This window comes from Polistes dominula, unplaced genomic scaffold (genome assembly GCF_049000335.1).
Source record: "Polistes dominula isolate Pdom_NZ unplaced genomic scaffold, Pdom_raw_medaka contig_33, whole genome shotgun sequence".
NCBI lineage: Eukaryota > Metazoa > Arthropoda > Insecta > Hymenoptera > Vespidae > Polistes > Polistes dominula.
Genome location: NW_028300998.1, coordinates 3477170 through 3504775, shown reverse-complemented (window position 1 = coordinate 3504775; position 27606 = coordinate 3477170). Strand labels below are relative to the sequence as shown.

The window sequence follows — 27606 nt, the reverse complement described above, 5'->3', positions numbered from 1 at the left end:
GAGAGAAGAAGAGAGAGAGAGAGAGAGAGAAAGAGAGAAAGAGAGAAAGAGATAGAGATAGAGAAAAAAAGAAAGAGAAAGCAGCCCTAGGACGAACGTCGACGGCGGTGGTAGAGGCACGAGTTTGTCGGGAGTTGAACGAAGAGAGCGAGGGTCGATATTGTGCTTGACAGATAGTTTCCCATAGCTTGGGCAATCCATCATGGCCGGCACGCGGATACGTATTGGTTTTTCTGCACCGTGTCTTACCCCGTGAACTTCGAATTGAATATATTTTTTCCACGCGTTTTCTCAGTTATGTGCATCAGCCCTTATCTGTGAAATACTTACGTTTATATATCTAACAAATATATTCTTTTAGCCAACGATTGTTGTAACATAATTTATGTAATAATCTTTTTGATATCTTATAATATAATTAAAATATTAACATATAAAAAAAAGATCACACACACATTGGCATAATCACGACATACGTATAAAAGAATTTATATTGATCGTCAGATCAATTAATTTGAAATACCGTTCAACATTACCATGTCAACTAATAAGATACGCCGACATATTTTCGAAACGATTGAAACTCTATTTTGATGATAATAACAGCTTAGTGAAGTCGTCTTTTGGACATTCGATAGAGACAGCGAGGCGACGCTTACAGGAAACAGGATAGAGATGAATGAAAGGGAGGGGAAAGTAGTAGTACATAAAGCATGCTCACAGTCAACCAAGAGTACAACAGATACACGTGTTTCTCGGCGGTTCTGTTTTACAACACGTGATTCATGAAGGTCTCGATACGTTTTTTTACACCTGCGACGACTTGATTAGAAATTCTAATCGGAGAGGGGGGCTCCCAACGAAAGAGTGACACGCTGCCCTGAGGCGATGCGCCGTCTTGAATCGAACAAAAATAGCCTGTTCCTCTTCGACTTTTTTCATTCTCCCCACCAAGCAACCTGATCTTTCCTGCCTTTACTCGAGAACCGATCACTCCCACTACCCTACCATAAATTTTCATCCTAAAGATCTTTTCACGATAGCTACCGGTCAGTGGTAAAAAGAAGTATACATAAATATTAAATTATAGTAATAAGGATTATTATAGGGAAATTATAATTTTAATTATGTAAGCTTTATTTTATGCAATTAATGGATAATAAATACTCCCAATTCTCTTTTTACATGAACTTTCTTTACATGATTGTGATTTAACATGATCAATCAAATGCTAAGAAGAAACTTTTGTTTTACAATGCACTTCATCTGAGTTAAACAAAAAGTATTTTTCTATAGATACAGTATATATTTTAACGCAAAATTTGTTTATTTTTTGGAAACGTATTTATCGTGTAAAAATAGAATTAAATGTTCCTGTTGTTTCTTTTTTTTTTTTTTGTTAATCATTCATTCAATTAGATCATTGATTTTAGATAATTTCTTTCTTTTTATAAAGTTTATTTATATCAAACAGTAAACCATTATGATAATAATCAGATTATTCATAAAACACTTCTAAAAAAGAACAAAGAAAAAGATGAAGCATATAATTGTAGAAAGAGTTCTCCATATTTACCGTCAGTCTCATCTTATAGGCTCATACGAAGCGCGTGGTTCATATGTAAAAAAAAAAAGGTTAAAAGGATAGAAAAGAGGTGTAGGACAAACAGGGAGCACACACAGACGTGTAGATAGAGAAAGAAAGAGAGAGAAAGAGTGACATGCAAGGGAAGCTTGGTAGAGGGGAGAACAGAATCCTGATCAAAGAAAAGGAAAGAGAAGGAAAGCTATACACGACATGCTATTTGAAAAGAACGTGGGAGAAAGAGAGGGAGAGAAAGAGTGATATATAGAGTGGGGTTGAGTGGCACACGGTGGGGCAAGCAGACATAGTGGGGAGTAGAATTGAAGAGAAAGGGCGGCTGGGGGCGGGCGAAGCACGATTCTCAACAGGAACGGCCACGCTCACCACATCTGGTGAGCAACTGGCGCACTAAACCATAATATTCCTCACAAACCACACGCTTAAAAGAAAGAGAAAGAAAGAGACAGAGAGATAGACTTACACACATACACACACAATACACACACAAAACGAAGCAAAGTTTCATAAGCTGTTCTCCAGGACAACAACAATAGAAAGATCAACAGCAATTAAATTTAAAAAATTAAACGAAATATTTGAATATCTTTTAAATTTAATAAATAAATAAAAAAAAAAAAAATAAAAGTTAAAGAAAAAGAAAGAAAGACAAAGAGAAAAAGAGAAGCCGCGTTATCACGTTGAAAGGCTCGAGGAGTCGAAGGAGAGCTCCGCCTCCTCCGGTGCCCTCCTCCGTCCGGCTTCGTCTTCTTGGTACTACTACTCCTCCTCGTCCACACGCTACGTCCAGCCGTGGCGGTGTGCCCCACCGTTTGACCAACTGGCTACTACGTCACACATGCTTTTCTGCGGAGCCGGCAAGAGTCCGAAGGCTCACCGAACAGTCGGCCTCAGTGAGTTACGAGTTTGCGTTCGGGTTTCGGCGTTACACGAGCGATAACGGGGGCGTCAATCGAATCGAGATTGGGAGAGGATTCCGTTCCGGGCCTGCCCTCTCTTTCTCTCTTTTTTGTTCCTTCTCACTCACTTTCTTTCTCTCTCTCTCTCTCTCTCTCTCTTTTACTCTTTCAACCATGGGCAACAGGTTTGAATTTATGGGACAATAAAGAGTGCGTAGTGCGCGTGTCTCCCTTGCTCCTACTCTCAACAGTGCACTCTTTCTCTTTCTCTCTCTTCTTCTTCTCTACCCTCTCTAACTACCGTGCTCGCGAACAGAAGAGAAAGAGAGAGAGGAAGAGAGAAGAGAGGAACGACGGTGGAGACTATCAAACTCTCATAAAACTGTCAGACACGGTCGCCGGGGCTGACTTATGTGAGACCCTTCTTCTTCTGCTTCTTCTTCTTCTTCCTCTTCCTCATTCTCGTCTTCTCCTCATCGGCCATACGAAGTAACTGCTGTTGCGTGGACTTGTTTTCTCTCAAAGTATCGTAAGAATTAGGATCATTCAGCTAGAAGAAGAACACTTTGAGAATAGCCGAAAAGAATATCAAAAGAAAGACACTAATTCTTTCTCTCTATCTCTCTTTCTCTATCTCTCTTTCTCTATATCTTTCTCACGAGAAGGAACGAACGTGCCACCCCCTTTTTCGGGGTAACCGCGGTAGGGGGCGCGCGCGCACGCGTTACCCCCTTTGTCGAGCAGGCGGAAGACTACTTGTCAGTGACGTCGAGCTAGGAAAGAGAGGAACTGCCAGCGAAGGGAGAGAGGGCTGCCCCCACCAGGGTCCTTGCTCGAGGGCTCCCGAATATCTCTCCATTAGCCCCCTTCGTAGCGACGGCCATCCCCTCTCCTCCACGAAAGCTCTCCTTCTTTCTCCTCCCTCTTTTCTCGATTCTCTCTCTCTCTCTCTCGATCTCTTACTCTTTCATTCTATCGTACGTTCACGCACCCCTCTTGGCTCTCGTCACGTCGACGTCGACGATGTCGGGCTTCGAGACGGGCACACGAGCGGCGCAGCGCCAGCAGCACCACCACTAGCAACATCAGCAGCAGAAACGACGTCTGCTGTAGCTGCTACGAGCCGACGGACGACGACAACGACTACGATCACGACATTACTACTACTACTACTACTTCCAATATTACTAATACCACCACGAAGACTGGCTTGAAGAATCCTTCGTCGCCGGCAGGAGAGACCAATCAAGGTTTGACGAACGGCGCGGATTGGTCGAGGCGTTCTCCTCTGACACGCAGAGAGCGCGGGCACGTGACAAGCTACCGCACACACCGGCCTTTGGATCGCGGCGAGGCCTTCAGTACGACATCAACCACCCTCCGCGCATACAACAAACTATCTCCGCGATCCTCAACGTTATCTCTTCTCTTTCTCTTTATCCTTTTCTATTTTTCTATCCTTTTACCGTTTTATCTATTTTTCTCTTATCTTATCACGTGTACCATTTTAACATTCTTAATTGTTATCGAGGATAATTATTTGATAGAAACAATCCTCTCTTCGGATAGAGGATAACGTGTAAAAGCTCTCGTAGTGCGACGCGAACGAGAGTTCTCTGTCTTTCTCTGGTTAACACAACGAAAAAGAACAATTCTTTTCAATGGAGCGAACCAACGAGTTCGCTGTCACGTGCTACCACCGACTGGAACCCCGAGTTCTCTCTAGGTAGGCAGGTTCCAGAGAGAAAGAAAAAGATAGATAGAAAGAGAATAAAGGACGGAGAGAAGTCGTAAAAAAGAAGACAGTTTTATTGGGGAAGGCCCACGTGATCCTTGTAAACAGAGGCTGGCTCATTGTGACGTTACGTAGAATACAAAACGGTGATTACGTGAGAAAAAGGTGAACAATGAAGAAAATCATTTTCGTCTAAAAAGGTTTTTTTTTGAAAAGTAAAAGACAAGCTAAAGATAAAAAATCTAACGGTTTGTGCAAATCGTGAATGTCGTTTACATCGGGACGTGCGAAAAGCTTAGTTTAGTGACGTCGAAGAAGGACGAAGAGAGTAGCGAACGATGAGCTCGTATCAGTTCGTCAATTCGCTCGCGTCATGTTACGCGGGCCAACAACCTCAGCAGCAAAGGCCTACTCCGAATTCACCCGGAGAACCAATGCAAGCGGCATCGCCAGCTGGTGCAGATTATTACAATCCGAATGCTGCGGCGACGAGTTATCCGACACCATGTTACTCCCCTCAGCAACATTATCCTCAACATCCGTATGCAACTCCTGCCTCGGGAATGCAACACACAGCACCATCCGGCATGATAGACTACACGCAACTTCAGCCACAACCGAGGTTGAATGCCACAGCTACTTCGGCACAACACAGCATGCATCAGCCACCATCTCAACATCATCCCCAACAGCACCATCCCCAGACGCAACAGCAAGCACAGCTTCATCAAGATCCAACAACCCCCTTGCTTCAAGCCGCTAACGCGCCTTCTGCGCCTTCAACATCGAGCTGCAAGTACGCCGACTCGACTTCCTCCACTGGTGTAGCATCACCACAGGACCTCTCAACTTCCACCTCGAGAAACAGTCCAACGCCCTTGGTTGCACCTGGTACGAGCAAATCAGCCTCAGGTCTGACCTCGCCACCAGGAACCTCATCGAGGTCCTCCGTCGCGGCAGCATCCGCGGCTTCACCTCCTAGTGGAACGCCAAGAAACGTTGCCGATGGAAATTCAACGCTTACGACAGCATCCTCAGCTTCTTCCCCAGCATCCTCAACCTCGAGCACCTCTAGCACTGGGAATAATTCGTCGAACAAGGTGAACCCTTCTGGTAGCAATCCACCCCAGATTTATCCTTGGATGAAAAGGGTTCACATCGGACAAAGTAAGTTTATTTATTTTCTTTATAATACTCGAAACTTTTTAGCTTCGAACGAGGCGTCAAAAGCAAACGCAATCTGATCTATCATATATAATGAATCCTTTCCCGATCCATCGATCTTGAGCGCGATTATAGTATCTTAACTGGTAGCAACGGATCAGCAATTACGCGATACGCCTATAGTCTCAGCACTTATTGGGACTGCTAACAGGATCTGAGAGTAGCTAAACCTGTATAGCAAAAAGGTAAACGATGCTATCCTCGGTGTGAAGGCACCTGGGGATTTATCAGAGAAATATCAAAATATTAATCGATATTGAAAATCTTTAAATAAGTATTCTACGTTTTTGAGTCTAAATGATGCGATTACTCATACCCAGTTTAATTTGATGACACAAGCATTAAATACAATTTTCGCATGAAGATCATGTATAGTCTTCGTAAATGATGAAAATTTAAATATCGCGTTTGTTGGGAAAATAGAAGAAAGAGAAAGAGCAAAAAATCAAAGGGTAGAAAATAAAAAAATTTGACTTTTCTTAGAGTTTTTCAATCGATATTGACTTCGCGTCGAAGGAAACTATTTCCGAAAGCGTCATAGAGTATTTTCCACCCACTAGCCAATAAATCTTTATGATTCTCGATGGTAATAGTATGTAAACACGTTAAGCAAAAAATAAAAAAAAAATAAAAAAAGAAAAGAAAAATATAAAAAAATAAAAACCATGAGCGAGAACATATGATTTGTGATGTTGTCAGTAGTATGACAGTTAGCGATAATGTGCCGTAACGCAAATATACATGTAAAAAAATATTAGAAAAAAAAATGAAAAAGAAAATATTCTTCCTACAGCATTTCCAACATCATTTGCATGAACGATGGATCTATCGGTATTTAGCTGCTAGTCTACCTAATCGCCATAAAAATCTGGTAAATCTTACTCGAAACGTTCACGCAACGAACGGTGAATGTTTCTTTCCTCTCAATGATATCTAACGCGTTATTAAATTTATTCGAAAGTAAAAAAAGATAAAGAGACTTATTCAGTCATTATCATTTCTAATAAACGATATTTTATATATAAAAAAAAATAAATCAAGTATATAATTCTTATATTAGTTAAATAATATTGCATATCCTAAATCAATTTTCCAAAATTCAAAACGAATTGATGCAATAAACAGAACAATGATCGATAATAATACGCAAACTTATCTATCATTTGAAAAGCGTTGAGCAAGAAAATTAGTCTTCTTAAGAACCCGATGAAGTAATAAAATAGCATTAGAATTGTCATGTTGTGATGGAACATTGTGTTGAGAATTTGGAGTGTTGCGTAAATCCGTGTAAATCGAGGAAAGTTAACGGGATGAGTCTGGGATAAAGAATTGTTGTCGTTCCATATGTATGAAAAAGAAAGAAAAAAAGAAATATAAGAGAGACAGAGAGAGAGAGAGAGAGAGAGAGAGAGAGAAAGAAAAAAAGAAAGAGAAAGAATAAGGTGAAGGGGTCGAAGGGGTAAGAGTAATTCAACGGAGCCAAGACGGGATCCACCTGCCCCCGCGGTTCAAAGAAGATAAGACAGCGCGCTGGTCGCGCTCACATTAGTCGCCCGCGTGATTTACTGCGCGGCCAGTATGATTCAGTCAGCGGGGAATTTGACGAAGAATTAATGGTATTATGATATCGTGTGTAACTCTATGTATGTGCGCCCGGGCCATAAATCAGACTGCATTGTAAGGCGCGGGGGGGCCCTTTCCTGCTTCTCTCTCTTTCTCTCTCTCTCTCTATATATATATATATATATACATATATATATATCTCACTCTTTCCTTCTTTCTTTCTTACTTTCTCTCTCTTCATCTCAAGACAAGGCTTAGAGGTTCGTCGAAAATCTCGGCCTCTCTTCGATTCGGCCCCCAAACGGGCCACGAAAAGCAAAGGTTTCTGATCTCTCGCGAGCTCTCTGGCCTGAGATACACACAATATAAATACATACGTACACAAATAATTCTATTTTTTTTTTATTTTATACTCTTTAATATTTGGTACTTTTTCTTTGTCATCATTAGTTTTTTTTTTTGCAAATCAATTATTTTTCATGGATATCTTAAAAATATTTTACAGAGGAGATTGCTCTAACGGAATCGTTCAATGTTCTTATCGTTAGATAATTATTAACACTTCAATCGATTTTAGTGAAATTAATGATTTCATGGGAACTCGTTTTTGGAAGACGATTTAATGCTTGAAGAGATCAAGCGTTTCGGTGTTTGTAATATAGGTTCATCATTATATTATATTACTAGCAATGGAGACAAGAAATAATCAAAGAAACGATCATTTATAAGTAATGATCCAGTATATGTATAAAACGATCGATAGCTTTTTCGTTCTTTCATTCAGGATATAAATTCAATTTGTAATTATTGGAATTAAGTATAGGATATGGTTGTCATTAATTTTGAAGTTATCTAAATAACAGTAATTATGTACTTGATAACTCAATTCGCTTACCAGTAACTCGTATTACTTATCCTATGAAATATAAGCATGCTTTATTTTCTCTTTCTCGGATGATTAAAAAGGTATAAAAGTATGATTTTAAAAGTAATTAGACTCTTGTATTCTTCTCTCTTCTCTTTTTTTCCCCTACTATCTTCGAATTAACTATTTTAACGAGTTTCGAAAGAATTGCGTAAAACCATGGTAGTTTCCAAAGCACGATTACGTATTTAAAAGCAATTACGTTATGCCTCGACGATTTTCAGATGTGTCTGCAAATGCCTTTTTCTAAACTCATGCTGTTCTTTCCATTCTTATTCTCTTCTATATCCTTTTTGACTGCCTGCTGGACTAAGGTTAAATGTTACCCTTTTCATTCATTTAAAATTTTGTTGACAATGAAAAAGAGCTCAAGGTCATTTTATTAGTCTAAACCTTTTCTTTTCTAAACCTTTTAGAGCTCAACACCTGAATGTCCATTTTGTATCCTTTATCTTGCTCAGAGGAGTCCACATGGTAGAGTTCTATGATTAAAGAGTTAATTTGTCATGATGAAGTCAACTAGATTTTCGAAAATATTTGAAATAGTTTCAACTAAGAAGATTCTAACCTTCGATAACTAAGAAAGGTTTAACCTGCAGAGTTTAATGATTTAAGAGTTCATTCATTTCCAAGTCACAAAGATTTGAGAAAATATTATAGAAATAATTTGAAAAGGTGAAAAAATTTCAATAACAGAATCTATAAGAGATAATAATTGAAATATAAAATTTTACAGTTGTCTTTCGATATATTTTCGAATTCACAATCCTCGAATAGCACACGCGTGTTAAGCAATAGAGAACGAAGGACTCGAACAAAAGCGACGTTACGAATATACGAAGTGGGACGAACAAAAATAAGCAATCCGGATACGCATCGAGGGGAAATAATTGATTCGTCAAAGCTCGCCGTTAAGGATAGTGTTCAACAACACGTAGATGTTCCGTTTACGAGTCCCTCCAGCCGTCGCGACGCGCTTTGAAGATCGGTGCTGATGTATATACGTTTAAGCATCAAATTTGAATAAACAAACGAAGCGAAAATGCCTGCTAGCTGTGCCACCGCAATTGAGAACATTTTCTTCATATTAACGCACTTGAACTTGTTATAGGCGTGATCATGAACGTGACCATTTTTATCTGCTTTATCGAATACTCTTAACAAATAGAACAACAAATATACTTCATTATCCCACATATTGTAAAAAATTAGGTGAAATATTTTTTATGTTTTATATTTATATTTATATTCAATGACAAAATTTCATATTTATAATATACGTATATCAATTTTGGACATTCATTTCTATTTACGAATTATTTCCATTCGATCGAGAATCGTTTTAGTACCAAATGGTAGACGAATTTGTATCTTGGGAATCGCGTTAGTGGTTACCCTTGATTCCGATCGGAGATCCAACGGAACTTGGCCTTTCCTCGAGGGCCATCGAGCGGCCTTATTTATGGCGAAACGATCGACCTGCAATTATGCCATTCATGGCGAAGTCTACCTTCCGTTTATCGCTTCGACCTTTGAACGAACGAATCTACAGTAAGCAGTGGTATATCTTGAAATCGAGTGAATTGAGACGTGCGTGTTTTTATGTCATCGACTATTTTTCTTTATCAATCGTTTCACATTATTCATATTAGAATGATTATTTCAAATTAAGATTAATATAACTTACAATTAGAATTACCAATTTATTTCAACTAATTCATATAAACAATTAAATTTTTAATGAAATACAATATTCATTAAAATAATCGTGAAATTTATTAAAATGACAATTGACAAGGAATGAAAATAAAAATAAAAATATACTATATAGAAAAAAGAATATTTCAATAATTAGCTCGCGTCGAGATTGGTCGGAACTAAGATCGGTTTACGTCGGAGTCCTTTGCATGGCTTATATTTATGGCAAAATGATCGACCTATAATTATGCCTTCCACGAGCAAAGCCACCTTCCGCTTACCCATCCGCTATTGGAAGCCCCTTCGAAATGGGTTTGCTACCTCCCTTTGCTTCACCTCTCTCTTTCTCTCTTTCTCTTTCAGCTTATCGGTGCGTTAACCGATCATCCACTGAAGAAGAAAATAATTACACGATTATTCGCTTCACGATAATTAGGTACTGCGATGATTATCATAACGCTTACTATGCAGCACGGGCTACATGCAGATCGGCTCCCTATTTATCTTTGTCAATTTTCTTCGCACTTTTATTTTCCTTATTCGTATTCATCTGAATGTAGATAACATTTATTATAAAAAAAACAAAGTAGTTCGTACAAATAATTGTATTATTCTACAATCATTCAATGATACAATCATTAATTACTTATCTTCTATAAATTCATCTGTAAAGTTTAAAGAATGACATTAAAAGTAAATTAATTAACATCATTTGTCAATAAATATGAATTCAACATTAATTAATAACATTTTTATAAGATTTGCTCTTTAAAAATTACTGACATATGCTTTTTAAATAATATTTTACTATCTTACATAAAAAAAAAATATATACTCATAAGCTGATGTTAAAGAAAGATTTATTTAATTGAATAATTTAACGTTATAAAAAATTACTATATAAATATTTAGAATAGCTAAATATATAATATAATCGCAAATACTAACGAGGAATCAAGTTGAAGTAGCGTACAAATCGTTTATTAGGATATAAATTTTCATAGAGCTTGTTCGCGAGCGCGTACGCGAGCGAGATCACTGGAGGGGGCGGTCATGGTGTAAACCGGATAAGCCGATGGGGTAATGGATGTGTGCCGGGAGCGAAGTGGGCCGCCTGTTGCTGCGTGGCCCGGGCGCCACAGGGATCCTTGATCCTTATGCTCCTGCAGTCGCCCTTTTGCCAGACGAACCCTCTCCAACGAAGATTTCCTTCGGCCGAAAATTTACGAGCTGCCTGCGAATCGGGGGGAGGTACCCGTACTCTATAGTTGACTCTTCCTTCCTCTCTTCAATACAAGAACGAGAAAGAGAGAGAGAGAGAGAGAGAGAGAGAGAGAAATAGAAATTTCTATCATCCTCTCTCTTTCAGTGGTTTTCACGCAACATAACGCTAAGGAATACAATGATTACCAACGAATGTGTGTCCTTTTGCCAAACCGATTTATAGAATCTATCCCTAAAACTCAATTCTTCTTTTTTCTCTAAAGGCATTGCGTTCTTGTTCGTGGCGTGATGCTTTTCTGAAGCACCAACCATGAAAAGCGATCTAGAAAATTTTACGATCTTCTAACATGTGTGTACTTTTGAATGTCCCTTTTTTTGGTACTACTTTTATTTAGTAGGTATCAAAAAATTAATAACTCGACTTGAACGTTATTATTATTACTATTATTACTATGAAAAAAGAGAAATAGAGAAGGGAAAGAAATTTTTTTTTCTTTTACTTATAACGATATTTTTTTATGTCCACGCGCATATATCGTTATCTTCTTTAGTCTCTGAGTAATAATAAAAGGAAGTGTAATAGAATTAATATAAAAGGATAGGCCCAGAGGAGAATGGCCATGGACGATAAGATAAGATGATATTTCAACTACGCGGCAAGACGGAGCATTAGCATCGTACACGCCGCAATGCCAAGTACCAGTCGAGCCGTTTGATACTTCTCCCGAAGATCCATCGACGTTTATTAATAGCGCCGCTCGTGTTCCACGACGGACGATTATTTCCAGCCTGTGTAATTCAAGAATCGTGCGAGAATCATCGTCGTCGGGACATCTCGATTTTCAAAGATAAATAAGTCGCGTGTACATAGGATCGTTTGGCCTCTTGAGATTAGAGAACTCTTTACGTGCCAGTTAAACTTGAAGAAACGCGTATTATTCAGTATTTTATCATAAAGCATTGTTTAAAAATTATTCGTTGACTTAATAAAATTAATTGATAAATTATAATAGGATTGTTTGCTTGTTAAGGTTTTAGAAATATATGTAATTAATTATAATATGTGTTTTAAGATAATGTTAATTTTTAAGGAGATATAAAAAAACAACTTTCTCTAATTTGATTATTTTCTTCGATATGTAAAAACAATTACAATTTATTATAACGTTATTCGGAGCAGCGCGTGCCGACTGTTGTTTTTCTTTTCAAGATCGAATATCAGCTTATTTTATCGTCTCAACGGGGGTATACAGAAAATTAGATGTTAACAATGATGGAAGATGAAGATTTGAATTTTTCTCACATCGTTCTATCCCGAGTTAGAATACATTGAATTAATTTGTTGGACTATTTTGTGTCATAGAAAGTATACAGAAATACAAATGTGCCGATTATTAAAGTCACCAATGACAGAAGGAAAATCAATGATAAAATCATCGTCGCAGTGGCACACGTCAGCCCTGTTTATAACTTAACATATTTACGACTACAACATTTCCAAGTTGACGCGTGGTTATACCAACAAGGACACCACATAAGCGATACTGTCTACTGATTTTCCATGCGTTCGATATAGAAATGTTAATTTTTGTCGATATACATCAAGTGAATGGTCTAGTTTCTCAAAATAGTTTACATTATTCATTACCAAGCCTGTCACTCGTTGTTCCCGTATGTGTTTATAAGTGTAAACGTTACTGTACATTCACGATTTCTTTTTACCAAGAAAATCGTTTCCTATGCACTTCATTTCACGTTAGTTCGATTTTCGGTAGCCTATTATCGTAACAATCACGCTATTTTAAAAGTCTAAGTTCGCGTGACAACTTTAAAAACGTCTTCCCGATTGCTTCAGACTGATCTATTTTCTTTTCTTACTAACTTTAAATGCGATTCATTTGATAGAACGACGTAGTAATAATTATAAGATTCAACAAATTCTAACAATAAGAACTTTATAAGATCGACTTTAATAGGAAGAAAATATAAATCATAGATTGTTTCTTAATTTCTAATGAAGAGAAATAATCACTCATAATGATAGATCCGATTGATCAATGAATAAAATCGACCATTACTATCATCGGTCGTCATCTCGATAAATTCTATTAATAATTTATCAACGTTAATGCATACAATTTTTGTTTGTTTTATATATCGACGCGGAACTCTAAATCATTTATTTTTCATTAGAATAAATCAAAGATAATTTTCTCATCCTAAATTATATGAATCAACCGATCGATAAATACTATTATACTATTATATTGTAATGAATATAATATCATCAATTAATAAGATTTAAAGTTAAAGCAACAGTATTTGATTTATCCTCTGAATATTCTTATCCTTAAAGTAGAGTGAAAAGAGAGTTCACACGAAAACTAGTAGTATGAGGAAGACTTCATTCCGTATGTAGTATCCGTTCTTTACGAAATAAGCGTGTTCCGACGGTGTTCCGGCGGTGTTCCGACGATCCCGTTTACACCCTAGTAACCCTGAACCATAAATAAATGCTGGTGCGAGGCTTAGGTACCATCGCAGCTTCTTCTGAGAGACTCGCCACCGGCTTGGCGGCGAGTCAGAGTAACCAGGACGAACGCCATGGACGATCAAATCGGACAGCCTCCTAAGAGGAACAACCCAAGCTAAAACATAGGTACTGCATGATTCATAGGACATCCTGCTAGAGAAAAAGAGAGAGAGTTTGGGACACTAAGTTCGGGTGGTGTCCGGAAAGAGACGCCCCTTTTCGATGAGATTTATGCTCCCACGTTTCGCGAACACGCCGTCAAATAGGGAACAGATGCTACGTCGGATGTTATGATATCACGATTGATCCTTAGGAATACCGTTCTCATTGATGACATTCGTTGTGTTTTATATTAGCTAACAAATCAACTAAATGTCTATGTATAGAATGGATCACGTATGATTTCACTAATTTTTCACAATTTTGAAATATCAAACACAGCATGTTGTTAAATAAGAAAAAATATATTTTTATTTCTAGAAAATAACTCGAGTAATAATCTTATGTTAGTACATAATTATTGTTCGTTTTTAATTGAAATAAAATTCTTTTTTTTTTGTGTAGATATAAATTCTTAGATATTTAATGATTATTTTCGAGAGATTTGATTAATTAATTTCGTTTACAATTATTAAGAGATTCGTGATATGGTGAAAAAATGTAGCTGAAATTAAAGGGTGTGTCGAGGGAAACTAAGAAGAGAAGAATAAACGAAAATTTGTGGTATTAATCGAGAAAGAAGAAGAAAAAGAAGAAGAAAGCAAACGCACGTTCGACGCGTTCATAGGTACGCGCACACGCGTAGAGAGACGTAGAGAGGTGCGCGTCACGGGAAGCATTCTTGCTGAGGGAAAATTAATGACTTACCTTCAGTGGGAACAATACAGTCAGCTGCGACTCTCTACATGTTTCTCTTTCTTTTTCTCTCTTTCTCGTTGAGAGTAGAGTGCGCGTAGCGCTGTGCGACGCGCCGATGCGAGTCTCTGCCTAAGGTCGAACAAAAACGATCGTGTGCATGTTTTACTTGTGTATCCCTATATATATTTGTGTATGTATGTGTGTGCGAGCCAAGCGTAAATCGATTTATTCCTATCGAGGGCAAACTCAGGAATGTAAGAGCGTATATAATTTTCGTTCATACGTTTCGTGGGTGCTGGCGTTCGTTGTCAGCCTCGAGAGAGAAAGCCACGCGTATCGTCGACAACAGCTAAGAATTATTACGTAACGTTACCGTAACTGATCGAACATATTTCGTCTTTTAAATATATCTCTACCTATATATATATATATATATATATATATATATATATTATTATATTCAAATAAAATATTTAAATTAAATTTAATAAGATAATGAATATCTCTTATAGAAATCAATTTTTGTTTAAATCGAAAAATGATTCAAATAAATTTTCCATGTATTCGATCTCATAAGGAATAATATTTAATTTGATTTGAAACGATTGAAAAAGTTGATCGTTCCCATTCATCGATTCATGTATATAATCTACCAAGGTAAGGTAGAAACTTTGATCCGATCGAAAGATCGAACGATCTCGATCACCCACATCGAAACCCCGCAGTTTTCGCGAGCTTCGCGAACAACTCGATGGATCGACGTTCGATCGTTGAAGAGAAGAGAATAGCAGGGAAAGGAGGTGGAGGTTACGCAAAAGATCGGAGTCTTCTCGTCGTTGGAACTCGCAGTAACGTCGAGAGAGTAACGTCGAGGAAAAGATAATGCATTCGGAGGTTGGGAGTTGCGCGTGTGTCGACCGATCGGACCGCAGTCTGATGGATGGAGACGCGTATCCTCTATCTCCCATTCTTCCTCGATTCTTCTCCCAAGGAAGGACCCGTTCTTTCCACGCGAAACTTCTTTTCTCTTTCTATGTAACATATACTCTTTTATCTCTTTCTTTTTCTCCTTTTCTCTTTGTCCCTTTTTCCCTTTCTTACTGTATTTTTTTTTTTTAATATTTATATATATGTATATATACATAAATACACTCTCACTCTCCCTTTCGTATAAAGTAATCCCCTCGCCAAGCACGACAGTTTCTTACGTACACAAACTGTGTACACACGTGCGTTTGGATTCGATACGAAAGAAAGAGAACGAGAGTGTGAGAGAGAAGACTCGAAAAACAACATCGGAGGAGAGAACGAGGATAATAAAATTCTCTTTCATAAAGCAAGGAACTATATCAGTGATAACGAATTGTTTTTGTACTTTGTTTATAAACGGTGATTGCATGGCCGCCGTGTTCTCATTCTTCGCGATGTCGCCGATGAGAAACGATCGACCGTATTTTCTTTTGCACGCGAATGTGTTTGTATTGGAATATCGATAATACTCGGATTTTTATTTCTTTTCTTTTTTTTTTTTTTGATAATATTATATTCTTTACATTTATTTATTTGAATCTTTCTTTCACATTATATTATTTCTATATTAATAATAATTGTGCAAATACATGCATTGATGCATTAGCAATAGTTACTCAATGTTGTAATAAACATTCTTTGAACATTATCATGATAAAAAACTAAAGATTATCTATGAACATTTCGCCAGTTTGTACGTTTCTTTACAATAAGTAAGAAAAAAAAACAAATAAAAAGAAAGAGATAAAATGATGACACTGTGGTATGGTACGCGTACGTCAAGGAGTACAAAGTGAACGGACATCAAGGAAGAGAAAGAAAGACAAATAGAGAAAGAAGAGAGATAGAGAGAAAGAGAGAGAGAGAGAGAGAGAAAGAGAGATAGAAGACAAGGCGTTAATTGAATTTGGGTACGCGTGGATTATTGTGAAGCGTTTAAAGGGGCCAGAAACAAACCTATTTACGTCAGCGAGCTTTCTCGTGGAAGATAACAAATGATTCGCGAGGCGACCACCGGCGGGTGCTCACCAAACTTTAGTATAAAAGCTTCGTCGAGAGAGAATCCGTTCCTCTTTCCCTCTTCCAAACCCACTTTACCCTCTTTCTCTTTCTTTACCTCCTCGTCTTTCTTCGTCTTTCCACGCTTCGTTCTCGTACACCCTTGGTAAACCTTCTCACCCCTCCACTTCTCACTTTCGAAACACACCCTTCGCGAGAACACCGCTTGCCGTGCCATTCAGATTGAAAAGCAATAGTTTTTCAATCTATTTATAACTGTCCGATGCACACTTATACATACATATATACATATATGTATGTATAAACATACTCGTTTAACCAAGTTGAATGTGTTAGCAGCAAGAATCCCTCCCGTTCCGATGACCTAATTCGGTCTATCTCGCTAAGCCTGATCTTTAAAATATTATTTACATATACAAAACGAGTTTTCTCTACTATCATGAAGACTGTAAACATAAATTCAAATAAAGAGCGTAGATAAAAATATTTATATGCATATCATATTGAGAATAAGTAGAAAAATAAGTAATGTAAAATTGTGAAAAATGAAGAAAATATCGTACAAGACTTTAAGTTAGAGGCTTTAAGTGTTTAATTGTGTTTAACGCGTGGAAATAGAATAGTAGTTTCTCGATCTCAAAGACGACAGATCCAAAAGATTTCGTGGACGTCTTGACAACAGGTGGATCGTGGATTGGAAGGAGAAAGAGTGGGAAGAGAAATAGAGGAAGGAGAAGGAGGAATAGAAGGCGTTTCGTCCTCGTCGAGGAATGTCGACAGGTCGTTGGTTTCGCTTGCGATCTTTGGCCCACGATCGGCTGGGGGCAGCTGCGAAACTACGGAAAGATCACAAATCACGGTGGCCGGACGGTGGCCGAGTGACGCAAAACACGCCTAGGTAAATTTAAATTGCTCATAGACTGATTCTCGCGGACACTCCTTCGCTCAACATTTTGGCGAAAGTTTGTGGGCGATATCAGTCTAGAATTTTGGCTCTTAGCCAAATCATCGCGTTAGACATCTTTCTCTTTCTCTCTCTCTCTCTCTCTTTTTCTTTAGATTTTCGCTAAGAACAATGAAAAACTGTCAACAGTTTACACTCTAGAATATATTTGGAACATTTAACGTTTATAACCGATTTATTAGTATACTCGTTAAACTTATAATATCTATAATATACAAAGGTGTTATAATTTTTGAATTGTTTATCTACCGGTAGCCTCCTTTGTTTTACTTTTGTTTCTTGGGAACACAACTAGCAAATAAAATATTTTAACTACTCATCGGATCTTTACTAAGACGATGCTATAAAGTAAAAATAGAAACATTGTTTCTACATTCCAAATTTGTGATTTTGATTTAACCGAACCAGTATTGGCGATGAATCCGCTTTCAATTGAATCGGTCGTTAACAAGTGTCAATTTCTATCATTACTACTAAATAAAGGATTAATAAAAATAAAAATATATTTTTATTATTAAAATAGATTGATAAAATATGAAAAACTATTCTCAGTCGATGTTACATGTTACAATACAATATGTATACTTGTTCCTTATAGAGAGTAAATGTTCAATGACTAATAGACCGCATTATGCATCCGAGATATCTACGTACTCAGTTATTCAGGGAGTAAATTCTTTCTTAAAAAAAAAGAACAATCTTAGAAAGAAGATCAGGCAGATCAACGAAGTCGCTCGAAACGAGATGGCGAGAATAACGATGATGGTTTATCGTAATTCCATTGATAAACGTAGTAGATCGAATCTAGGAGAAAAAGAAAGAAAAAGAAACAGAGAGATAGAGAGAGAAAGCAATGCGAAAGGAAGATCGTTCGTGTATATAATAATACATATATTCGGATCTGATGTAACGACAAGTTCTTTGAGGCGCTATCTGACGGAGGTGGACGCGAGATCTTGAAGGAATGGACCACCTAGGCTACGAAGATGCAATCATAATTGCATAATGGCCCTGGTAAACTGGCCGAGTTATTTATGAACCTCTCCACTTCTTTTGTCGGCAGTGTCAATGAAGCTTGGATTAGAGAGACTCAAGAGCACCAAACTTCGAAAGATGTTTCTTCGTGACGTCAGATCACTCCCTCTTTCTCCCTCCCCCGTGGATATCGGATAAGTTCACGATTTACATCGTCTTTACACCGATATGTCCTGTCGATGACTTTTTATCATTCTCGCTCCTCGTAAAACCTAATGGTTCTTAGGACGATTATCGTTTAGAATGAAAGATCGTTCTCGGTCTCCCTTATCGATCCAACATCCGTGCGACGACGCGACGTTGAATTTCGATGTCCCAGGACCAACCGTGCCAGTCCGGAACTTAACCCGCCTATATTCCGACCGAGACGTTCGAATTCGCATAATTAATTATCTCCGATTTATCGACCCTCCTTTCTCTCTCTCTCTCTCTCTCTCTTTCTCCCTTTCACTGTCTCTTTATATGTTTTTTTCTGTTTTTTCTGTTCTTCTTTTTTTTATACAACCAAAAACGAGTGAGATTGATTTATTACCTTTAAGTCGAATCGAAATTTCCTGCCGTCTATCTTTGTGGGTAAAGGATGGAATTATTAACGCGATCTTTTCGTTGGATTCATTTGTGTTAAAAAGAAGACAAATAAAAGCTAACACGAGTAGAAACGGGGATTTTTTTTATAGACGCAATAAGTCGAATAAAATTGTGTGCTAAGTTTCGTATTCCTTAAGCTGTCATTAGCCCGCAAAATTTTGAACAAGCACGTTGCTCTCTTTGGAATTCTTCGACCGATCGCGTAGATGAAAAGGTTAGATAGGGCCTATGCTTGGTTTCGTATCAGATAACAGTTCAGATATGTTGCAAGGGTTAGGGGTGGCAAGGGGTATATATATATACGTTCGTAGAAATTGCTCTCGGGACTAACATACTGATGTCTAACAGACACACAAAGCAGACTCATATATACAGAAATGTGTTGCACTCCCGGAATGCGAGAGCGCGATAGTCTTCGAGGGTGAGATCCTTTTCTTCTTTTTGTAACCAGGGTAATCGTATAAATCATTTTCCTACTCGGTGAATTTTCATCTCAACGATCGCTTAATGTTCAGTTGAACTCCAAATAGAATATATGTAAAACACACACCCACATATACGTAAGATGTTTAGAGGAAGCAAAGAGATTCATATAGAAGTTCCAAAGAAAGTTAACTTCATCGTTTTTATTAAAATTTATAAAAAGAAAGATGAATAAGATGTTTAATGAAATTCGATCTTACGAGATCGCCCGAATTATATCGGGTCCATTAAAAATCACGTTTAGACGTGAAAAAAGTTTTAAAGGCAAGCCGAGTAAAAATGTTCAGCATCTGTCGCAATGCTGAAGAAAGAGGACAGAGAAGAGATATAAGAAGGGTAAAATGAACGAATGAAAGAAGAGAGAGAGAGAGAGAGAGAGAAACGTGTTAAGCGCAGGTCCATGTCGTGTCAGCCGTCTCGATGTCACCTCCTGTCGTCTAGCGTTTTCGTGGCTTGCTCTTAATAGAACTCCTTGCGCAGCTCGCATGTATTCGCACCCGAAAAGTCTTGTACTCGACGTGTCACCGTCGTGTCTCAACGATCCAATTGACTGACGGACCGGCTGCTCGACTAAGAACTCGACTGGCCTAACCTCCATCGACCCTTCTAGTAAAACTTCGTGAAGACCCGGATATTCCACAGATCACCCCTTTACCTATAACCCACGTTCTTTCGTTAGAAGTTGACTTTTTTCAATTGTCAAATATCTCATTTTTCTCTCTCTCTCTCCTCGAAAACATTTCAACAGATTGGGACCACGTGTAATAAGAAATAATTTGAGATCTTTCTTGGTTTCACAAGATTTTGTTAAAATCATTTCATTCGTATAAACTTAGAGTTGTTGATTCGATGAAGCATATCCATTATGATTGAATATTCGTTCTTATTGAAAGTTTGAAAAGTATTGAAGAATGATGACATGCCTACTATATGTATCTTACAATCTCACAATTTAAAGACTTACCACCCAACAAACTTGATATAGCTCGTCAAAAGAAAGATAGAAAGAGAGAGAAAAAATAAAAGAAGATAGAAAGGTGTACATTACTTGCAGCATGCCTGATCGAGAAGTTACAATGTCTCTCGGCAACCTTCATCCAAGCTATTCAGTGCATCCTCGCTGCATCGACGTCGACGAGACACAGACGGCAATTAATCACCGGAAAGGATACATCAGGATCTAAAGGCAAACGAGACAGAGAGAAAGAGATATAGCATGAAAGTTGGATCGCGAAGGAGAGAGAGAGGAAAGAGAAAGAAAGAAAGAAAGAGAAAAAGATAGAAAGAGAGAGAGAGAGAGAGAGAGAGAGAAGCCATGTTGGATCCTCCAACGCGTTGTTACGCGTGCCAGTTTTGTTAGCCACGTACGACTCGTCTCTTTTCGTAACTAGAAGGAAAGAGCGAGAAAGAGAAATTCCATTTGTCTATTACAAAACGGGTAGGTGTGTCGGACGAACGATATGCACACCGAAACGAGCAACCCAGAAAGCGGGAACGCTATTTATTAAAAAGTCAGACTGTACGAGCAAGCGACGTGCTACATCGGGAGGAAAGCGATAACGCTCAACGGAGGGACCGGTCATTAAGCTCGTTCGGCGCCCATTGACCAGCCACTGTGAAAGCTCTGTCTCTATCTGTCTTCTTCTCTCTTTCTCTAACACACACTCTCTCTCTCTATATATATACTCACTACTCTTTTCATTTCTTCCATTTTCAAGCTCCTCTTTTGCATTCCCTTCAAAATTATATGCAAAAACGTTCTATCGAGAAAATAAGCTTTAAAAACTTTACGCCCTTCTATTAAAATCATTTAGTGCAAATTGCGAACTATCGATCAATAAGAAATACTTGTTGGAAAATAAAGATTTATTTTGATTTTAGTATAAATTATTGTCAAATTTTAAAATGACGAGGGATATTAAATAGATTTATTTAAAATGAACAAAAATATATTACATATCAATTCGCAAATATTTACACTGCATCTTTGCCAATAAACATTAGCTTTGATCTCGAAAAGTCGTTCATATCCTATTATTGTCAAAACATCAAATAACTCGCTATATTGTATAAATTTCTTTTGAAAAAAAGAATGAAAAGAAAGCAAAATAAAAAAAAAAACATTTTTATTGACAAACGTTGACAGGGAATCTTTGCCAATAAACATTAGTTTAGATCTCGAAAGTGTACGTTCATCATCTTGAGTATCCTCGTCTATTAACCATTCATCGTGAAAAGCGCGGGATGTTAGCGAGAAACGCTTCGGGCTAATCGTTGATCACCGTATGAAAGCTCCCTTAACCGCCATGAATGCCGTTCCCCTCCCTCCCTCCGACCCTCTCTCACACTCTCTTTCTCTGTCTATTTGTTTCTCTCTCACACTGACTCGGAGGTCGTTCCGGCGCTTAGAACGAGTCGTCGTGGGGCGGTTGTCTGCCACACGCACTCACTCAGAAATGCATGGGAGTGAGTAGAGAACCCGTTCAATTCTCCCAAGAGAATTCTCGCTCTCACTATTAATAGCGTATTCATTATTGTTGTAAATGAAGCGACTCTTTAATATCCGCATCAACGCGAGGAGGAGGCGCCCACGCAAACGAGTCTTCGCGAACACCTCCCTTGTTCGATATCAAGGAAACACCTGCGTATTCGCTCAACCGAATCGTCCAGCTGTCGATTCGTGTATCGATCCACGAATTTTCAAGATCATTTCGTGCGATATCATACTCCTCCGTATAAATTTATTCTATACTCGAAGGATCTATAATACCGTTACATCGTAACGAGCAAGCTTATTAATGAATCTATTTAATTATTCGATTGAGATCTATTGGAATTTGTAAGTGGATACTTGTTAATGCACTTGTTCTACAATTCTATTTTTATTATAGTTAAGATAAATGTTAGACGTCTTGTTTCCTATCGTTCATATGCTAATTATCCTATATTCACGTTCGATTTATGCAACTACTAGTTTCATGCAACTACTAGTTTCATGATTTTTCTCTATGTTTTTTTCTTCCGTCGTTGATAAGCACATTTCTGGGAGTTTTCTATTCTTTTGTCGTTCTATTATAATAAACATTTCTATTTAAGCATCGATCATCTTCCATAGCCAGTCGTCTTCGTCTGCTGTCTCTCTCTCTCTCTCTCTCTGTCTTCATGCAGAGACGACTGATCTTACGGATTAGATTATTTTTGTGCTCTCTCGAAGAAGACAAGGATTAGAGTGTAGCTATTTATGTGCTGTGTGAAGGGTTTCTAAAGTCTTTTCTTAAAAGAAAAATTAAGCTTACTTTTACTCTTAGAAGAAAATAGAAAGTTAATATCATTATCGTGTAAGTTGTAACACTCTGGTAGGATGTATTCGATTAAAATGATCGCTCGAAATTTTTCCATCAAAACGTGTAAGATGAGTTGAATGCAATAGGCGTGGTACACTATCGTAATAATAGCGTTGCGAAATTATTTATGGCCGAGGCGTGCTAAGCAAATAGGTAAAACAGCTGCCAAGTGACCAGTTTGCAATCCAGTGGCACCGGCCAAGACGTTAACCACGACTCGTTGAAATAATTAACGAGCTCGTCACGCTTCCATCCGCGCATCCTTCGCTTCCGTTCTTTTTATTATTTCTTCGCCCTTCTTCTTCCTTCCGTGTAAAAAGTATCGATTTTTTTATTCCTTTTTTTTTCTTTTGTCAAACAAATTCCAAAAAAACTATTTACGATATCCTTGATTGTATTTCTAAAAATTATTTCATGGTTTCATACATAAATGAAAAAACATGTTTTCTGATCGATGAAGATTAAAACAATATATTAGATAACTCCCAATTAAACAGTTCTTACATATGTTTTCTATTGTACTCGTCTTATATTATTTCTTCTACTATACTTAATTATCTTCAAGGAAACAACATAAACGATTCAATATACATTTAGATAAACCGAGTTATTACGTATTTAAGAAGATACATTAATTACACGAATTACATCCCGTTTACGTAAACCTTGAATATTCATTCTAACATTCGATAAATAAAGAACAAAAAATAAATAACAAGGAACTATTATTTTTCCGTTGAAATTCACTTTTATTATTTTTCAAGGTATTCTCTTTTTTTACATATACTAAAATGTATTTTTGTTTCTTGGTTACAGGCACGGTGAACGCAAATGGCGAAACGAAACGACAAAGGACATCTTACACGAGGTATCAAACTTTAGAGCTGGAAAAGGAGTTCCATTTCAACCGCTACCTGACGAGGCGGCGTCGTATCGAGATTGCCCATGCCCTTTGCCTGACGGAACGTCAGATCAAGATCTGGTTTCAAAACCGGCGGATGAAGTGGAAGAAAGAACACAAGATGGCGAGCATGAACATCGTACCGTACCACATGTCGCCGTACGGACACCCTTACCAATTTGCGCCGCACCCAGGCCAGTTTGCTCACTTGGCCACATAGGACGAGTTCTCGCCCGCCGAGCTCGGAGCACACGCTGTCCGTTTTCCCGGGATGTACGGCGAGCAGAACTTCTAAAAGGCTTTTCCTTCCTATCGGACGCTTCGTTTCCAGTAGGATTCGCGAGCTCGACATTTTCGTCTAATCGCGATTAACTTGCCACGAAAAATATTCTCTTTTCCATCTTATCAAATGTTCAGAATATTCTTCTTCGAAAATGTTCAATTTTGATGAAGACAGAAAATTCGTAGGCATGTTTGTTCAGCGAAAGCGATTACTATGTCACAAAGCAACTATTCGAAGTTGAAGGGAAGCCAAAATTTTCTGCGAATTTAGTGCCGTGCGCCCGATTTAAGACTGGACGCGCTCTGAGGGACTCTCACGTATAATCATGTATACACAAATATACATACATTCATATATACGTAGGTGAAACGCATGGGAAGATTTCGAAATGATCCTCTCTGCGTACCTTATGAGAGCCCACCTCAGCGGGTGAGATAATCGAAACTCTAGTTTAAGGGTAGACATTAATGATTTAAGAACAACAACAATAACAACAACAGCAAAAACAACAAACGAAAAAATGAAAAAAAATATATAAGAAATGAAATTCTCGATTGTAAAAGTGAAACTTAATTATCTTCGTCCTCTTGTCTGGCTGCACACTGTTTCACATGATCCGTAAATAAACACGAATTGTATTTATAAAAGGATTAATAATCGATAATTGATAAAAACGGATGAATAATCGAACATGTATATTATTTTTTTTTTGTTCTCTCTCGGATCGTCCTGTACTTACTTATTTACTTTTTCTCCGCTTCGCTACTTATTCTCGAAATCTTCTATCGAATGTGTCCATTCGACGATGAATTCGACGCGATGGTAGGAGGAAACAGTTTCTATCTGCACGTTGAAGTCACTATTCCTAGTATGTAAGGTGCCTATAAATACTCGAAACCTTCTTCGCCAATTAATATACTCCGGTCTAAACGCGACATTTTCGAATATCGCTAAGCATCTCGACTTAACATTCTCTTAACGAAATTTACTCAATTCGTTTAACGATTAAATCGAATTCGTTTCGATAAGATTAATTCGATTTATGCGAGCAATGATTATCTGAGAAAATTCAATTGTAAAGTTGACGTGTACAAATTAGTTAACTCCTTTCTAGATTATTATTAATTAGTGATTTTTATTTACAACTATTTTACGCTCAATATTTAGACATATAATAAATACGAACAAATACTCATTTTTATAGCCTGTAATTGTTTTTGCTTTTTCTTCTTCTTCTTCTTCTTCTTCTTCTTTTCTTCTCTATACTTTCTCATTTATGGAGAAAGTATTCATAAGGAATAATCAAGATCAGGCATAAAAATTAAATAAAAAAAGACTCGATAACGAAACGGTGGGCAGCTTAGGCGCTGCAAGCTCTTTGTAAATAGTTTGCACCGTAATGTAACTCGTTCCTATTAATGAAACAAACAAAAAAAGAATTAAATAAATCTTTGTCGACTTATTGTTAGATTAAAAAAAAAGAATTCCTTAACAACTTGGCTGTTTATTTCGAACCATCGTTCTAAATTAAACGTTTTATCTCTTCGGTAAGATATTTAAATATATCAGATAAAAAATAGATGTAAAACCCAATCTTTTTCCCGTCTCTTCGCTGTTACACAATTAAAAGCGATGGAACAAATTAATAAATAATTAAATAAATAAATAAATTAATATGTAAGAAAATTAAAAAAAAAAAAAAAAGATAAGATTCGATCGTGTAGAAATGTATTATCTCGAATATCAAATCGAAATCATTATTTTTGAGTATATCGATCGATCATTTCAGTTGGAAAAATAGATTTTTTCAGCCGTTTGGCTCGAGTCTGTAAAAAAATTCAATTAACGACGAGCGTTCCAAAGTTCTCGTTGTGCTTGTGTTATATACATACGCGTATACGTGTGAGTGTATTCTTGTGATACAAGGAAGAACGAAAGGGAGAAAGAGAAAGAGAGAGAGAGAGAAAATAAAAGAAAGAAAAAACGTAGGAACAAACTAAAGTGCGAGAGAGAGAACGAGAGAAAGAGAGAGAGAGAGAGAGAGAAAGACAGACAGAATGAATGAGATTCATTTTATGCTTTAGATCGAGAAGTCGCGTGCGATTGCGACGTGCTAAGCAAATTCGGAATAATACAGGGATTCTTAAAATATATCGATGTGTTTAAAGTTAAAATAAAGAGAAAAAAAAAAGAATAAGAAATTAAAAAGGTAACGAGAAAGCTAATAAAGTAAAGATAAAATAAAAAATAAAAAATAAAAATGAATTTATGACCGGAACAGACGCTTTATTACGCGACTGGCGAGAGGAGGTTTCTTTATAAAGTAGATTAACGATGAATTGTACATAATTATTGAATATAATTGAACAACGCGATATTGAACGACGTTATCTCGGCGAGGCGTTAACGAAAGAGCAGAGTACTTCGTTGTTTGTTAATTTATCGACGCATTCGAATTATGGTAGGGGAAGGAGAGGATGGAAACGAACGAATCACGAACGATTCTTCTTCTTTCCTCGAACGAATGAAAACGCACGTAAATAGCGATTTTATCGTATGAACGAGAATTCACTTATCGATCTATACTCTAACATCGTTAAGAAATGTTCTTTCATTACCGTCTTGCTGTTGTTTAGGAATATTTAACTAATTAATACATAGCGATTATTATTATTATATTATTATTATTATTATTATTATTATTATTATTATTATTATTATTATTATTATTATTATTATTACTATTACTATTTACTATTAATATTATTAATTTTATTATTATTACATGATTATTCTTATTATTATTATTGATACGATTGATATTATTATCATTATTATTATTATTATTATTATTATTATTATTATTATTATTATTATTATTATTATTATTATTATTATTATTATTATTATTATTATTATTATTATTATTATTATTATATTGAGAGTGAGTCTGTTGCTAATGACCTGGTCCAGTGTTAATAATGTATTTTATTTGTTTCGTTATTACGTTTTTGTTGTTCACGCTGCGTGTTGTAAAAAACGCGTTGTAAAATTTAAACTTGTAAGCGATGCGTATCGTAAAAAAACAGAATATGTTATGTCCGAGATGGCACCATATGTGGGAAACGTGAAATTCCGAAATAAACTTAGATTCTTTAATCCTTTTTTTCTTTGCATACATAAATAGATATTAACGTGCATTCAATATGTTGTATCGAATGTATTTAAATAAGTACGAGCAAAGCAAGATCCTTTTATGATCTGTCGACAAAAGTTAAGATTAAAGAGGGATAAAGAAAAAAAGGATTGAATAAAAAATCGAAATATTTCGTGATTTACACGTCGGGTGCGAAAGATTCGTTCTCCATGTTATTTTTCATTTATTTTTTTTTCTTTTCTTTTTTTATTTGTTTCTATTTCTTTAATTAAGCTCAAGTATTATGTTCACGTAGCGTCTCTGAAATGTTACTTCATTCCATGTAATATACGTAATAGTCTAAACTAAACTACCTACTTATTACATCTACGTAATCTAGAGCACCATACGCGTAAGGCTACATAATTATATATATAAATATATATATATATATATATATAAATACATAATTTAAATTATAATTATTATATATATATATAAATGGTATGACGTACTGAGAAACTAAAGAAAAAAAAAGCCCACACAATAAGAGAAGACAAA

General features: G+C 36.8%; 1 protein-coding gene across 1 annotated transcript; it reads left to right on the top strand.

The window, feature by feature from the left end:
• The first annotated feature begins 1024 nt into the window (after nucleotides 1-1024).
• On the top strand, nucleotides 1025-27606 carry LOC107067707 (Sex combs reduced). The gene is made up of 2 exons (XM_015323467.2): nucleotides 1025-5404; nucleotides 23542-27606. Exons 1-2 carry the CDS (start codon nucleotides 4576-4578, stop codon nucleotides 23844-23846), a joined length of 1134 nt encoding a protein of 377 aa, XP_015178953.1. The 5' UTR covers nucleotides 1025-4575; the 3' UTR covers nucleotides 23847-27606.